General features: G+C 37.8%; 4 protein-coding genes across 7 annotated transcripts; 2 read left to right on the top strand and 2 right to left on the bottom strand.

Moving 5' to 3' along the window:
• Positions 1-189: 189 nt before the first annotated feature.
• On the top strand, positions 190-1563 carry LOC104737648 (uncharacterized). Its single transcript, XM_010457868.3, has 3 exons — positions 190-321; positions 932-1047; positions 1147-1563. The coding sequence occupies exons 2-3, from the start codon at positions 951-953 to the stop codon at positions 1290-1292; spliced, it is 243 nt and encodes an 80-aa protein (XP_010456170.1). The 5' UTR covers positions 190-321; positions 932-950; the 3' UTR covers positions 1293-1563.
• Positions 1564-1699: 136 nt separating this feature from the next.
• On the bottom strand, positions 1700-3485 carry LOC104737647 (GRF1-interacting factor 3). 2 transcript variants are annotated; one of them, XM_087480299.1, is made up of 5 exons: positions 3133-3485; positions 2780-2942; positions 2587-2698; positions 2208-2493; positions 1700-2116 (listed from the first exon to the last, which is right to left on the bottom strand). In XM_087480299.1, exons 2-5 carry the CDS (start codon positions 2827-2829, stop codon positions 1998-2000), a joined length of 567 nt encoding a protein of 188 aa, XP_087336425.1. In that variant the 5' UTR covers positions 2830-2942; positions 3133-3485; the 3' UTR covers positions 1700-1997. The 2 variants fall into 2 exon arrangements, with proteins under 2 accessions (XP_087336425.1, XP_010456166.1); XM_010457864.3 differs by having other exon boundaries at positions 2780-2856.
• Positions 3486-5345: 1860 nt separating this feature from the next.
• LOC104737646 (putative protein S-acyltransferase 12) lies at positions 5346-7210 on the top strand. 2 transcript variants are annotated; one of them, XR_015577457.1, is made up of 7 exons: positions 5346-5734; positions 5945-6143; positions 6238-6329; positions 6416-6542; positions 6644-6749; positions 6843-6908; positions 6976-7210. XR_015577457.1 is itself a non-coding variant. In XM_087480298.1 (7 exons), the coding sequence occupies exons 1-7, from the start codon at positions 5546-5548 to the stop codon at positions 7090-7092; spliced, it is 876 nt and encodes a 291-aa protein (XP_087336424.1). In that variant the 5' UTR covers positions 5346-5545; the 3' UTR covers positions 7093-7210. The 2 variants fall into 2 exon arrangements, 1 of the variants encoding a protein (XP_087336424.1); XM_087480298.1 differs by having other exon boundaries at positions 6664-6749.
• Positions 7211-7370: 160 nt separating this feature from the next.
• LOC104738533 (heterogeneous nuclear ribonucleoprotein Q-like) lies at positions 7371-10741 on the bottom strand. 2 transcript variants are annotated; one of them, XM_087480295.1, is made up of 9 exons: positions 10510-10741; positions 9375-9837; positions 9165-9281; positions 8922-9062; positions 8663-8842; positions 8360-8561; positions 8042-8223; positions 7854-7939; positions 7371-7750 (listed from the first exon to the last, which is right to left on the bottom strand). In XM_087480295.1, the coding sequence occupies exons 2-9, from the start codon at positions 9810-9812 to the stop codon at positions 7606-7608; spliced, it is 1491 nt and encodes a 496-aa protein (XP_087336421.1). In that variant the 5' UTR covers positions 9813-9837; positions 10510-10741; the 3' UTR covers positions 7371-7605. The 2 variants fall into 2 exon arrangements, with proteins under 2 accessions (XP_087336421.1, XP_087336423.1); XM_087480297.1 differs by having other exon boundaries at positions 10285-10726.
• Positions 10742-12675: the final 1934 nt, after the last annotated feature.

Raw genomic sequence — 12675 nt, 5'->3', positions numbered from 1 at the left:
AAGAAAAAATGTTAGATGTATGAATTAAAAAAAAAAAAAAAAAATCTAATTGTGCATAAAAATGATGATTTTTTATTTTGTTTAAAGTGTTTGGAAGGCTTATCAGGCCCAATACGAAATGAAATCTCATAACCCAAAATGGCCCATTACGGGCCCGATAACACCTTTTGGGTCATTTTCAAGTTGGACGAGAAAACGTAAATAACTATTTCGTATCCTCCCCCAAAAAAAAAAAAATTACCAAACGATTCTTCTCGATTTTTCCTGCGCCTCTCTTCGTGTGTCCGTTCTCTCGCGTCGTCGTCTGTGCAATCGATTCAGGTAAATTCACTTTTCTCGAAATCGATGTTTCTGCTCTGATAAATCGATTCCCTCAGATCTTATCTGATCAATTTGTTGTTGTTGATGTTGTTGTTAGTCGTTTGTGTGGTTTTGTTTCGATTGTTTTTTTTTTTTTTTTTATTTGGTCATTCACGAGATCTATGGTCTTGCTTCTGCGTCGATGTTTCAATAGATCGTTCTCAGGCCTCATGTTGAAAAATCCAAAGCTCAGAGATATATGTTATTTAGTGCGGAATGAGAAGAAAAATAAATCGAGATTTGTTGGTAGAAGTAGTTTTCGTAGATCGCATCGTATTAGATTATTCACAATCAGGTTCTTCGTTTGCGTTATGATTGAGAAATTGTTAGATTATTTTTTTTTCAATTCAGCAGCTTTGTTTTGTAACTGTTTTATGTATGAGATTTGACTTAAAGCTTCATTTCAATTCCTCTTCTCCAAATCTGATATTTGTGTTCATTTTTGCCTTTTCTTTGTGTGTGTGTGTGCTGGTTCAGTATTCTTAATCCTCTTTGTGCAACTAATTGTAAATATGTTTCTTTGGTACATGAATGAATTAGTGGCTTGATTATGTTTGGTCTCTGTCTCTAGGTACTTTTTTAGGTTAAGGATGTCAAGAGCTACTTACATTGTCGGTGCACTTGCGGGATCTGCAGTAGTAGCTTACGTGTGTGACAAAGTTATCTCTGATGATAAGCTTTTTGGAGGTAAGTTTTCATATTCTAAATTAAAAAAAACTCACAACGTAGCTACTTGTGATGATATAAAATGAAAGCTAAATCGGTTTGGTTTTTTTTAACTCTCAGGGTCTACCCCGGGAACTATTACTAACAAGGAATGGTGGGCTGCTACTGAGGAGAAATTCCAAGCATGGCCAAGAACCGCTGGTCCTCCCGTCGTGATGAACCCTATCAGTCGCCAGAATTTCATCGTCAAGTCACGTCCTGAATAACTTTTGGAAAGAGTGATGTGATTTGCCTTCTGGTGCATCGTTCTCATTCGTTATGGATTCCTTCATTATGATGATATTTGCTCTTTTTTGTTTGGTTTTGAAGATCGGCTAATTTGCTCTAGCTGGTTGTAGTAATAATTTGTGTTGATGGATGATAACACATTATTCAGACAGACCAAGCTTTTTCCCGATGCATGGCTTCTTTTGTAAGGTTGTTGATTTTGACGATAAATGATAATCGAGCAAACAAAGACTCAGGTGAACTTTCACATGGATGGTTGAAAATATTGTTGGTTTATATTTGGTTTGGTTTGTTTACAAAAATGAGAACCGAAAGTCTATTTCCCATTCGTTTTTTGTTCTGGCTTAACCAAAAAGATAATGCTTTTGTCTTTATGCATTTAAAATTTGATCAAAATCTCAAGCATTATAATAAATTTCTCACAAAGCGGGAGAGGTAACAATTCAGCGTTATTCTAATAAACCGGTTCATACATCACATTGAACCGGAGCCACTATTACCATACAACAGCGTTAGATAAAAGGATTTAATAAAATACATCTGAAGTTGCGAACCATTCCCCAATCTAGGAACTGAAACTCAACTGGTCTCAAAACCCTTCATAGAGACTACCAGCTAAACTGATGAAACAAAGGCAGAACCTATTTAATATCAACAAACGCATCATTACCTCTTCCTCCAATTCATTTTCCTTCAATTTTTGCATCACCACTGCCATGTCTAGCAGCTGAACCACCTTGCTCATCAGCTGCACTCTGGCTCACATCCTGTTTACCTCCACCGCTAGCATTGTTCGGACCCGCTGTTTTGTAAACAAGGTCAAATATCAGTAATGTTACAATAAGTTCCAAAACTGCTGGAAAACCTTGAGGAAATGGTTATTAAATTTTTACAATTGTTTGGGCCAAGAGTAGTAGTTTCCGGTTGGTGCATTTGATGTTGCAGTCCGTTGTTATTATTCAAACCCATTGGTCTAATCCCCATGTGCCCTTGCATAGCTTGTTGATGTAACTGTTGCTGCGGATCTTGAAGTTGATGAGGGTTACCAAATTGCAATGGACCTCTTGGAGGGACAATCCCTGGAGGTATGTGTTGAGGCATTCCCATTCCCATAGCTAGTTGATGTTGCTGTATAAAGTAGCTTGGTGGTGGCTGCATTGCTGACGAATGAGGAAGCATCTACAGAAACCAAAAAAACTCACAAGAACTATAAAAAACCCGAATGTTTTTCTCACATCGATGTAATTTTCACTGATCAAAACAGAAACTTACTGCTTGGGGAGTCATGGCTCCTGGTGTTGGTACAGCTGCTGGTGGCGGCTGAGGTTGGGCATCCGCGATTGCAGCGAGATACATCAAATTCTTTTGGAGAAGAGCTTGATACCTGACATAATCAACAATCTTACATTCTTAACATTCCAGTTTATACCATAAAAAAAGAGCACGAGACTATCCAAAAACTTACTGAGCACATTCTGCAAGTTTACTGAGGTTCTGATTTTCCAAAATCGCCATTATAAGCTTCTTGTTCTCATCAAGATACTTCAAGAAGCAACAAAACAAGTGATCAAGAAAATACTATCTGTCAATGTCTCCATCTTTACAATCAGATTCTGAAGCCAAATTCACTGCAAACATAACTTTCCAAACACTTAAAGCAGGAAAAAAAAAACACACTTGTGTAAGACAAATCATACGAAGCTATTGGCTTCTCCCACACAAATTGTATTCAGGAACCATTACATAAACAGTTCAAACTACTCAGCAACATCATTACAAAACCAACATAATCAAAGAGAAAGTAAAAAAGCAAAAAACCTTTTGGATCTGTTCGGTAGTGATGTTAGTAGGAGGAAATGAAGGAAGAACCGTCGGAATCATCTGTGGAGATTGCTGCATCTTTTTTTAAAATTCACCAATCAAAACTGTAACAGTGAAACCCTAAAGTATCCTTCGTCTCACGATTTAATTGTAAGTGATAGAATTGTTAAGCGCCCCAATGCAAGATAAAAAATTATTGAATATTTTGGATTATCCTCAAAAATTTAAGACTTTTTTTTTGGTTTGTTTGAATTTCGCCGACGAGGTTTCTGGGAAATTTTAAGACCAAAAACAAAAAAGTCCCCCACCGAACAATACACGTGGCGGCTCTCATAAAACAGATCACCGCTGTTTTTATTTATTGGGCCTCTTAATAGGCCTTATAAACCTATGATGAAAGCTTCTGTATGAAGAAGAAGGTTACCTACTTTGAATGTGTATGATTTACCAAAGTTAGTTCCACAACGGCGATAGAATCAAATCAAGTTTTAGATAACGTAGCAGCTCTCCGTTTTATACGACCAAAGAGCAACTGTGATAGCTTATATTTTGTGGAGATAGATCCGATATTGGAAAATGTGATGGGACTTAAATAATATGTAAATCGTTAGGGCTAATACACCCATTGTAAATTGGTTTTGAATTAGAATCTAATTGTAAAGTCCGAATTTAATATGGTATCAGAACATGTTGATTATTGGGCTATGATGTTGTTCTCACATATGCTCACGCTTTAGATGGTCATATTTGAGCGTGAGGGAAGTGTTAGTGTCAAATATATTATTTAAGTTTAGAGCCGGCGCTGAGTATTTATAGGCCGCAAGTCTAATTGTTTTTTAAAAAATTATAGCTATTTTTTTTACAAAAAAATGGTTGTATAACCAGGGAATAGGGGGTTGGGATTCGAACTCACGTGCAGACCATCAAAAACCTACTACTTTACCAGCAGAAGAAAGACAACTTTTAAAAAAATGACCGATTAATTATTATATTATCTGACGGTCGCAAGCACTTGTTTGTCCTGCTTGTACTCCTGGCCGGCTCTTTAAGTCCCATCACATTTCGTATGTATGATATTTTTTCCTTTTTCATGATAGATTTTTATCTTATTTAAGAAAACACGTTGGAACAAGTATTTATATAATTAAGTTTTATTATGACTGGTTTTAAAGTAAGCTGCATACTAACTTTGGCTTCATCACTAAAACTACGGATTAGAAAAGAAGCTATTAAAGCTTAACTAAACCGAAATGAAGCGGAGTATCTTATTAACATTTTTGAAGTACATTTTGTGTTATGTCATTTTAGTTTTGTTTATTTAAAAAGTTATTTACAACATTAATCCCTAAATTTTTTCCAAAACTAACATTATTCTAGATTTTGTTTCCTAAATATTTTACATTTTATTTCAATTAAAAAAATAACAACAATCAATATGAAAATAGAAACTATCATATATTTAACATACATTATGTTGTGTTATGAAGATATTCTATATCTGAATCCTTCGTAAACAAAGAAAAAAATAATTTGATTCCTATTTTGTTTTCCAAAATCTGTAAGTTTTGATTCTTAAAGTAAGAAAAACTTCGATTGACAATTATTTAAATATTATAATTAACATATATAAACTTAATAAAAATTTAATTATTATGAATATGTAAAATTAAAAAATTCTAAAATACTATATAATGTGGTTATATAGTAGATGATTTATAAAGAGAACATGTTGAAATTAATAAAATATTATTAAATTTGTGTTAACACAGTTTAAATCCTCATTTAATTATTTATCAACACTACTAATATTAGAATATTTGACATAAAATCAAGTTGATTTAACTAAGATTGACATAAAAAAACACACTTGTGTAAGACAAATCATACGAAGCTATTGGCTTCTCCCACACAAATTGTATTCAGGAACCATTACATAAACAGTTTAAACTACTCAGCAACATCATTACAAAACCAACATAATCAAAGAGAAAGTAAAAAAGCAAAAAACCTTTTGGATCTGTTCGGTAGTGATGTTAGTAGGAGGAAATGAAGGAAGAACCATCGGAATCATCTGTGGAGATTGCTGCATCTTTTTTTAAAAGCCCCCCACCGAACAGTACACGTGGCGGCTCTGATAAAACAAATCACCGCTGTTTTTATCTATTTGGGCCTCTTAATGGGCCTTATAAACCTATGATGAAACCTTCTGTATGGAGAAGAAGGTTACCTACTTTGAATGTGTATGATTTACCAAAGTTAGTTCCACAACGGCGATAGAATCTAATTAACCGTCGTCCACCGAAGCAATCAAACTCCGATTCCTCAACCGTGGCTCCGGATATTTTACGGCGGTTGTTTCCGGCTCGGACGCGAAGAGCTGTCCCTGTTTTCCCTTTTGACTCGGCTGGAGATGAACCTTTTCCGGTTCTGCTCCGGTCTGAAAGTTCTCGGCTATTTCATGATTCTTCTCGTCTTCGCACTTGTTGCTGTATCTTACTACGCCGTCGTCGTTACCACATGGTGGCCGATCTTGATCCGCGGCGACCATGGAGCTCTCTCTGCCCTCGCAATCTTAATCATCTTTGTTTTCCATTTCCTGGTAAATATTTTCTCAAAGTCTAAACATTTCAGATTTGGTTTTGTTTCTCTTGAATTAAAAGTTCTAAGCTTTTTAGCTGCTTAACCCCTAAAACGAGAATATGCAATGGGTTTAGCCATGAACAGATCATTGTTAAAGACCATAAATTGTTATAGAAATTATCTCTCTTGAGTTCTCTGATGAGATGATGCTTGCTTGGTTCCTTTGCAGCTGATAATGTTGTTGTGGAGCTACTTCGCAACAGTTTTTACAGACCCAGGTTCTGTTCCTGAGCATTTCAGAAGAGAGATGGGAGGTGGTGACAGTTTGGAGGCTGGTACTTCAACAGACCAAGGAGCTTTTGGCTCTTTAGGTTACTGTACCAAATGCCGTAATGTTAAGCCGCCTCGTTGCCATCATTGTTCTGTGTGTAAGTTGAAATCTGATTTGCTAATAATACTATGTGTTTCTGCTTAGGTTTCTAGTGATAAAAGAAGAAAGCTTTACTCTTTTTTGTTGTGCAGGTCAAAGATGTGTGCTCAAGATGGATCATCACTGTGTTTGGATTGTCAATTGTGTTGGAGCGCGCAATTACAAGTTTTTCCTTCTCTTTCTGGTACAAACCCCTTTCCGTTTTTAATCTTATGGTGCTTGAATGAGTTATATTTGCTGATTTCTTCACCGTTATTTTTATATCTGTAGTTCTATACTTTCTTTGAGACATTGTTGGATGTTATAGTCTTGCTTCCTAGTTTTATCGAATTCTTCAGCCAGGCTGTTAAGCATTCCTCTTCTCCTGGTAAACTAGCCTCCCTCGTTCTGGCATTTGGTGAGTTTAAACGGTTCATTTTCTGGCTTTCTCTTTCCTAGAAGCAGAAAGTGCTTAGCTCTTTTTTTGGGTCTCATTTTCCCTGTTTATGTTTCTTACAGATTCTATCCCCTTGATGCAGTTCTTAACTTTGCGTTCGTTCTCAGCCTTCTTTGTTTCGTAGTTATGCATCTTTCTCTTCTATCATCCAACACTACTTCAGTTGAGGTAAGTCTGCTATATATGTTTCCTTCTACAAACAATGTAAACCTTGAACATACGATTCTCTTCTCTGAATCTATATTGTCTTATTTTTTTTAGGTTCATGAGAAAAATGGAGAAGTTAGATGGAAATATGACTTGGGAAAGAAGAAAAACTTCGAGCAGGTGAGTCCTTTTGTTTTCATCATTCCATGAATTAATAGTCAAATTGATAAAACTCTTTTTTGTGAAGGTTTTTGGGAAGAAGAAGGCCTTTTGGCTCCTCCCATTGTACTCTAAAGACGATCTTGATAACATAACTTCCCTTCAAGGCCTTGAGTTTCCAACTCGTTCGGACATCGACCCTTGATTGAAACAAATCAACCACTCATTGTCGAAAAAGTCTTCAACTACACCCCAATGTAGATAATTGTTGTCAAAAAGAACTCTGATAACACATTCTTGTATAATGAAATTGATTTGATTCATTTCTTTGCTTCTTGTTTAAAGTCTAAGTTCATTTGACATTCAAGTTATGTTATGAGATCAAATCTGTGTTACTTGTTGTTGCACAATGGTTTACATGTCATATAGACTATCATTTAGAAGTTCTGTATAAGAAAGAGCAAAAAGAAAACCTTACGGAAGTGGTTGAGAAGAGTATTATTCAGAAGAGAAAAAAAAGTCTCATAATTTAAGATCAAATCACTCACCCTATCCCCTCAGAAATCTCCACATCAAATCAGAAACCGTGAGGTTTCGATTTCATATTTTATAACACATGAGAGAGCGAGCTTTCAAAGTTCTCCAAAGAAACAAACTACAAACAAATCTCCAATACACCTCTTTTTCTTTTTCTACTTGCTTATTTTCTCTATGGTTGCTAGTAGGGTCGGTACCTTCGGCCTCCTCGGTTACCATCGTGGTCATGACTGTTATCTCGGCCTGACCCTCCGCTCGAGCCGTTATTCCGGTCAACTCTTCTGGGTCGTTGTGGTGGTGCCGCCATCTGCATACCAGGCTGTTGCCTGCACAACAATCCATTTTGGTTATTAATATAGTATATGCAAATGTAACTATGACTCCAAAGAGAAGGATCAACAACATCGGTTAAAAGAACCATCAACTTACAGAACATAGCCAACTCGGCCATCCGGAAGAAGCATTGGAACCATTTGCATTCCTGTTGGCATTGCTCCTCTACCATAGATCATTGGCTGCTCATTGCAAAATTGAAATAAAACGTTACACACGAAAATAACTTGCTGATAAAGACTGCTCGAAGATAACATACAGCTCTTCCCTAGACACACATATACCTGACTAAAACTACCAGCAATACCCAAACCGGCACCCATAGCACCATAAGGAGGCGCAGCAAAACCACCAAATGTGGGATGCACAAAGGGGGCAGGATTAGGTGCAGCACCATAAGAATAGGAAGAAGGGTCATGCTTCCTTTCAGCCTGGGGTTTAGCAAGCACAACTTCTAGCGGGTGACCTGTAGTTTATAAGTTTGCAGAATTTGTTACTAAATAATATCTCTCGAGACGAAAAACAAGCAATATCAACGACAAATTGAAAGCATAACGTTCATGTTACTTAATAGCTGACTCCTAGATGAGTAAAGAACTTACCATTGATTTCATATCTCTCGGTATCTTTGACAGCCTTCAATGCACTAGATCTTTCAGCATAGTGGACAAACCCAAAATCACGTTTTCCACCCTTTCCAGGAGGCGTAACGATTTTCGTCACTTCTCCATGCCTCTGAAAGAGTTCCTTTAGTTGCTCAGTTGAGGTATTCTCTGGAATATTCTTGACATAAAGGGCTTTCACCTGAGTACATAGCGAAAAAAAGATTGTTTAAAAAGTGCCAACTTTTCCAGGAGAGAGGATTTGTGGAGATTGACTGACTAAACGCATTATTTAAATAATACCTGAGCAGCAGCAGCAGAATGCTCAGGAGAGCTTTTTGGGTCTGCCCAAGTCACAGTTGGAGCGTTACCCTCAAGCTTAAAATTAGAATCTATCATTTTCTGCCTTGAATGATCAGCACATGCATTGTTGTAGTATAAAACAAATGCAAAACCACGGTTACGAGTGGAATTGGTTGGGTCCTACAAGCACCAAAAAAAAAATTAGTAAGGGAATTAGGCAAGATCAAAGATGGCAATCAAATTGATTAAGTCTTCTTACTTTTATGAGTTCGATGTTCTCCACTCCAGGACCAACATCCTCTATGACTTTCCTAAACTCATCCTCAGTCCAGTTCTTTGGTATGTTACCAATAAACAACCTATTCTTGGTTTCGGAAAGGGAGCATCTAATAGTTTTTCCCTGTTCAAAAAAATTAGAGATGGGTTAAACAGAAGTAGTTATACGTAAAATGTCAACTAGCAATGATGGATAAAATAAACTTCAGTTAGCAGTTGGGATTGCCTTAAACTCTTTACTGTGCAGCTCCTCAATGGCCTTTTGTGCAACATCTTTCGTTTTGAAGGCCACAAAAGCATAACCTTTGCTATCACCAGAATCCCTATCTTTCATCAGTCTCACCTAATAAAAACGAATTGAAAAAGTCAGCCTTGAATACAGAACCAACATCGAGGATCATGCTTAATTGGCCACAAAGATTATAGCAGTACAAACCTCAAAGATCTCGCCCATTTCTTCACAAAGGTCCCTCAGGTCCTCTTCTCCAACATCCCTTGGGAGCCCGCCAATAAAAACTTCAGAACCATGAGGAGGAAGTGAAAGAAGTTGGGAATACTTTTCCTTTTCTTCATCATCAATAGGAGAAGCTGGTTTCTCATCATCATCATCATCAGCTGTCTCGATATCAATATGGTTGTCATCATCTTCAGCTATTTCCTCCTGGTCATCTTCCCTATCCCCTCCTTTTGTATCACCATAATCCTCCTCCTCATGTTCTTCGACATTCTGATTGCCAGCGTTATCATCATCCTCGTCTTCTTCTTCCTCCTCTTCATACTCTTCTACTTGTTCCTCCTCCACTTCATCCTCCATCTCACTGTAGCTACCCTCCTCGAAATCCACACGGTCATCATTATCTCTAGCGTCTGACATTGATTGAGGCTCTTGCAAACGATATCTGATCATCCAATAACCATACTCTTTTAACCAGGAAGCTCAGGTAATCACTGTGAAGAAAAAATACTATAGGACCATACACCAAAAAACTTGTAACGTACAGAATAGGATATGTGAATTTTGCTCTTTTATTCGTTTTCTTTGTACAATGAATATGCAAGCCAAGTGGAGAAGAAAGGATGGTTAAAACTAAATTTAGGTTCTTTTAGTGGCAGGAGATATAGAAAAGCTCACTGCTACCACGAAACTAAATGCGATAAAAAAAAAAATTAAAACTTTGAAAAAGAGCAGCCTTTTTGTGTGTTTGTGTATTTCTGATTACAGATCCAACATCAACTAATAAAGCAGTCAAATTGTGAATCAAGCCAATAGCCGAAGCAACCCAATGAAATTAGAGATCGTAACTAGAAAAACCCACAAAACCAAGAAAGCAAATTAAATTACTCACCAGCTCAGCTCAGATTTAAAGTGTAAAAATCTGAACTTTGAAACAGGCTGAGAGAAAGAAACTAGGGTTTATCTTTTTTATTTTATTTTATTTTTATTTTGGGGGGGGGGGGGGGGGGGAGGGGAGGGAACGTGAGAGAGAGAGAGAGAAAGAGAAAAAAAATCATACGAAACAACCAAAACAAATGTATAAGAAAAGTAGAAATGGAGAATTTTCTCGGCATACCAGACCGTGTTTGTGTTTCGAAATGGGGAAATTGGTGTTTCGTGTTGGGAAATTAGGGATTTCGCTTCGGTTGTCCGACGATTACTGTTTTTTTTTTTTTTTTGTTCCACTTAAAAAAAAAAAAACTTCGTCGGCTTATTTCTCCATCTCCGGTGGAAGAAGACGACACCCGTTCCTCACTCCTCTTTACCCAACTCGTGCTGGGCTATGATCACATGTAGTAGTAACGCACACATTTCACTAACCCTAAAACAAAACGCTTCTTAAGGCCCATTATTGTTTCTATTGGGCCTATAATTTCATAGTTCCTCCATGAGGCCTAATGAGTTGCCAACCATGCTGTTTTTCTCTGGGAGATGTAAACTGCATGCTGTTTTGTGTCTCTCGCTTAAACTAGTTTTCATTTTCAATTATTTAATCCAATTAACGTTCTTTAGTGGTGTTTAGTGATAAACATACACTAAGCTCAGCTTTAAAAAATAAACAAATAGCCTAAACTGTTATAATCAAATTGATAGAATTTATGATGTGTTTACCTGTTGGAGACTATATTATTTTAGAAGCATTTAATTGATCTTTAGGTGGGTTTTGGAGTAATGTGTAACGTTGAAGACAAGACTGATCATGTAGGAATCATGTCACATGGGTTATGTTCTTTGCTCGTGTCTCAAGTTGCAAAGTTGCAGCTTTTTTTTTTTTTTTTTTTTTTTTTTTCTTTCTTTCAACCAAACATTAAATTAAAAAATAATTCCAATTTTGGTTGACCAAACTGGAGGGAAAGAGTTTACAAATGAAGTTTCAAAAGATAAAGATCGCGAATAACGAGCAAGACAGTCGGCCCGGACATTTGACGACCGCGGGATCCGTGAAAACATGAAGGCCGGAAAGGAGGATCGAAGTAAGCAGAATTCATCCAACAGATTAGAGAAGGCGGGCCATTCATCAGGAGATTGCACCATCGTCACTAATTCTACACAATCCGTCTCGAAACTTTGACAATCAACACCTGACGCCAAAAGGGATTCCATCGCCCAAATCAACACCTGCACCTCCGAATGTAGGGGGAAGGACTACGTTGCAGACTCCGTGCTCCTAATAGCAGAGTGATATCCTCACTGTTACAAAACCACCAGCCCAGACCCACTAAAGGATCAGAGGCCTTCCAAGATCCATCGACCTGACACTGAGGAGAAGGAACCCGTACCTCCACAGGCAAAAGCTCTATGGAGTCCGAATAAGAGGACTTGGCCTCTTCCCATAACACTCTATCATTGGCTGCCTGATTGATAACGTCAATAGGCTCTGCCGTAAGTCATTGGAAAACTTTTTTATTCATGTCCTTCCAAATTGACCAGACAAGCCATGGTAAGTGAATGCTTATATCCGAAACGTTCGACGTGGATTGCGCTCGCCAGAATAGGAAATCTAGATTCAAGTAGATCGAGCCATAAGGAAAGTCCCCAGAATATATGTCACTCGGAAATAAATCCCAGATCCGTCGCGAATGAGAGCACTCAAAAAGTGCATGATTTATGGTCTCCACCTCCGAACCACAGCGTTTGCATAAAGTATCACACCGGACACCCCGCTGAGCAAGACGTTCCATCACAGGGAGGGAACCGGAGGCAACCTGCCAGAAAAAATGTTGGACCTTTGTGGGAATCTCAAGTTTCTATGCATGTGCCCTAAGGGCCGTACACGTCGGCCCATATTCAACCTCTTTAATTAATTCACGTGCGAGCCGATAACCCGATTTGACCGAATATTTTCCTGACTTAGTATAGTGCCAGATCAATCTATCGGCTTTAAAGACTTTACTGACCTCCATAGATTGAATAATCTGTATATCCTCCGGGTTCATAAACTCTTCCAGGATTGGCATATGCCACTCCTTAGTAACTGGGTTTATTAAATGATTAACCATTAGATTGGGATGTAGCAATCTCCCTCGACCATTAGCTGGTCTTGGCTGAGAATCCGGTATCAAAGGATCTCGCCATACCGAAACCTGGCAGCCTGAGCCTATCGCCCATCTGGATCCCTGTTCGACCAAACCCTTTGTAGAGTAAATACTTCTCCAAGCAAAAGAAGGAGAATATGGCTTCTTGACCTGTAAAGGATGTTTGTTCTGAAAATATCTGTCTCTCAGAACCCGAGCCATCAGGG

Source organism: Camelina sativa, chromosome 13 (assembly GCF_030686135.1).
Source record: "Camelina sativa cultivar CO46 ecotype springtype chromosome 13, ASM3068613v1".
NCBI lineage: Eukaryota > Viridiplantae > Streptophyta > Magnoliopsida > Brassicales > Brassicaceae > Camelina > Camelina sativa.
Note: the sequence above shows the minus strand (reverse complement) of the source record. Positions and strands in the feature narration are given on the sequence as shown.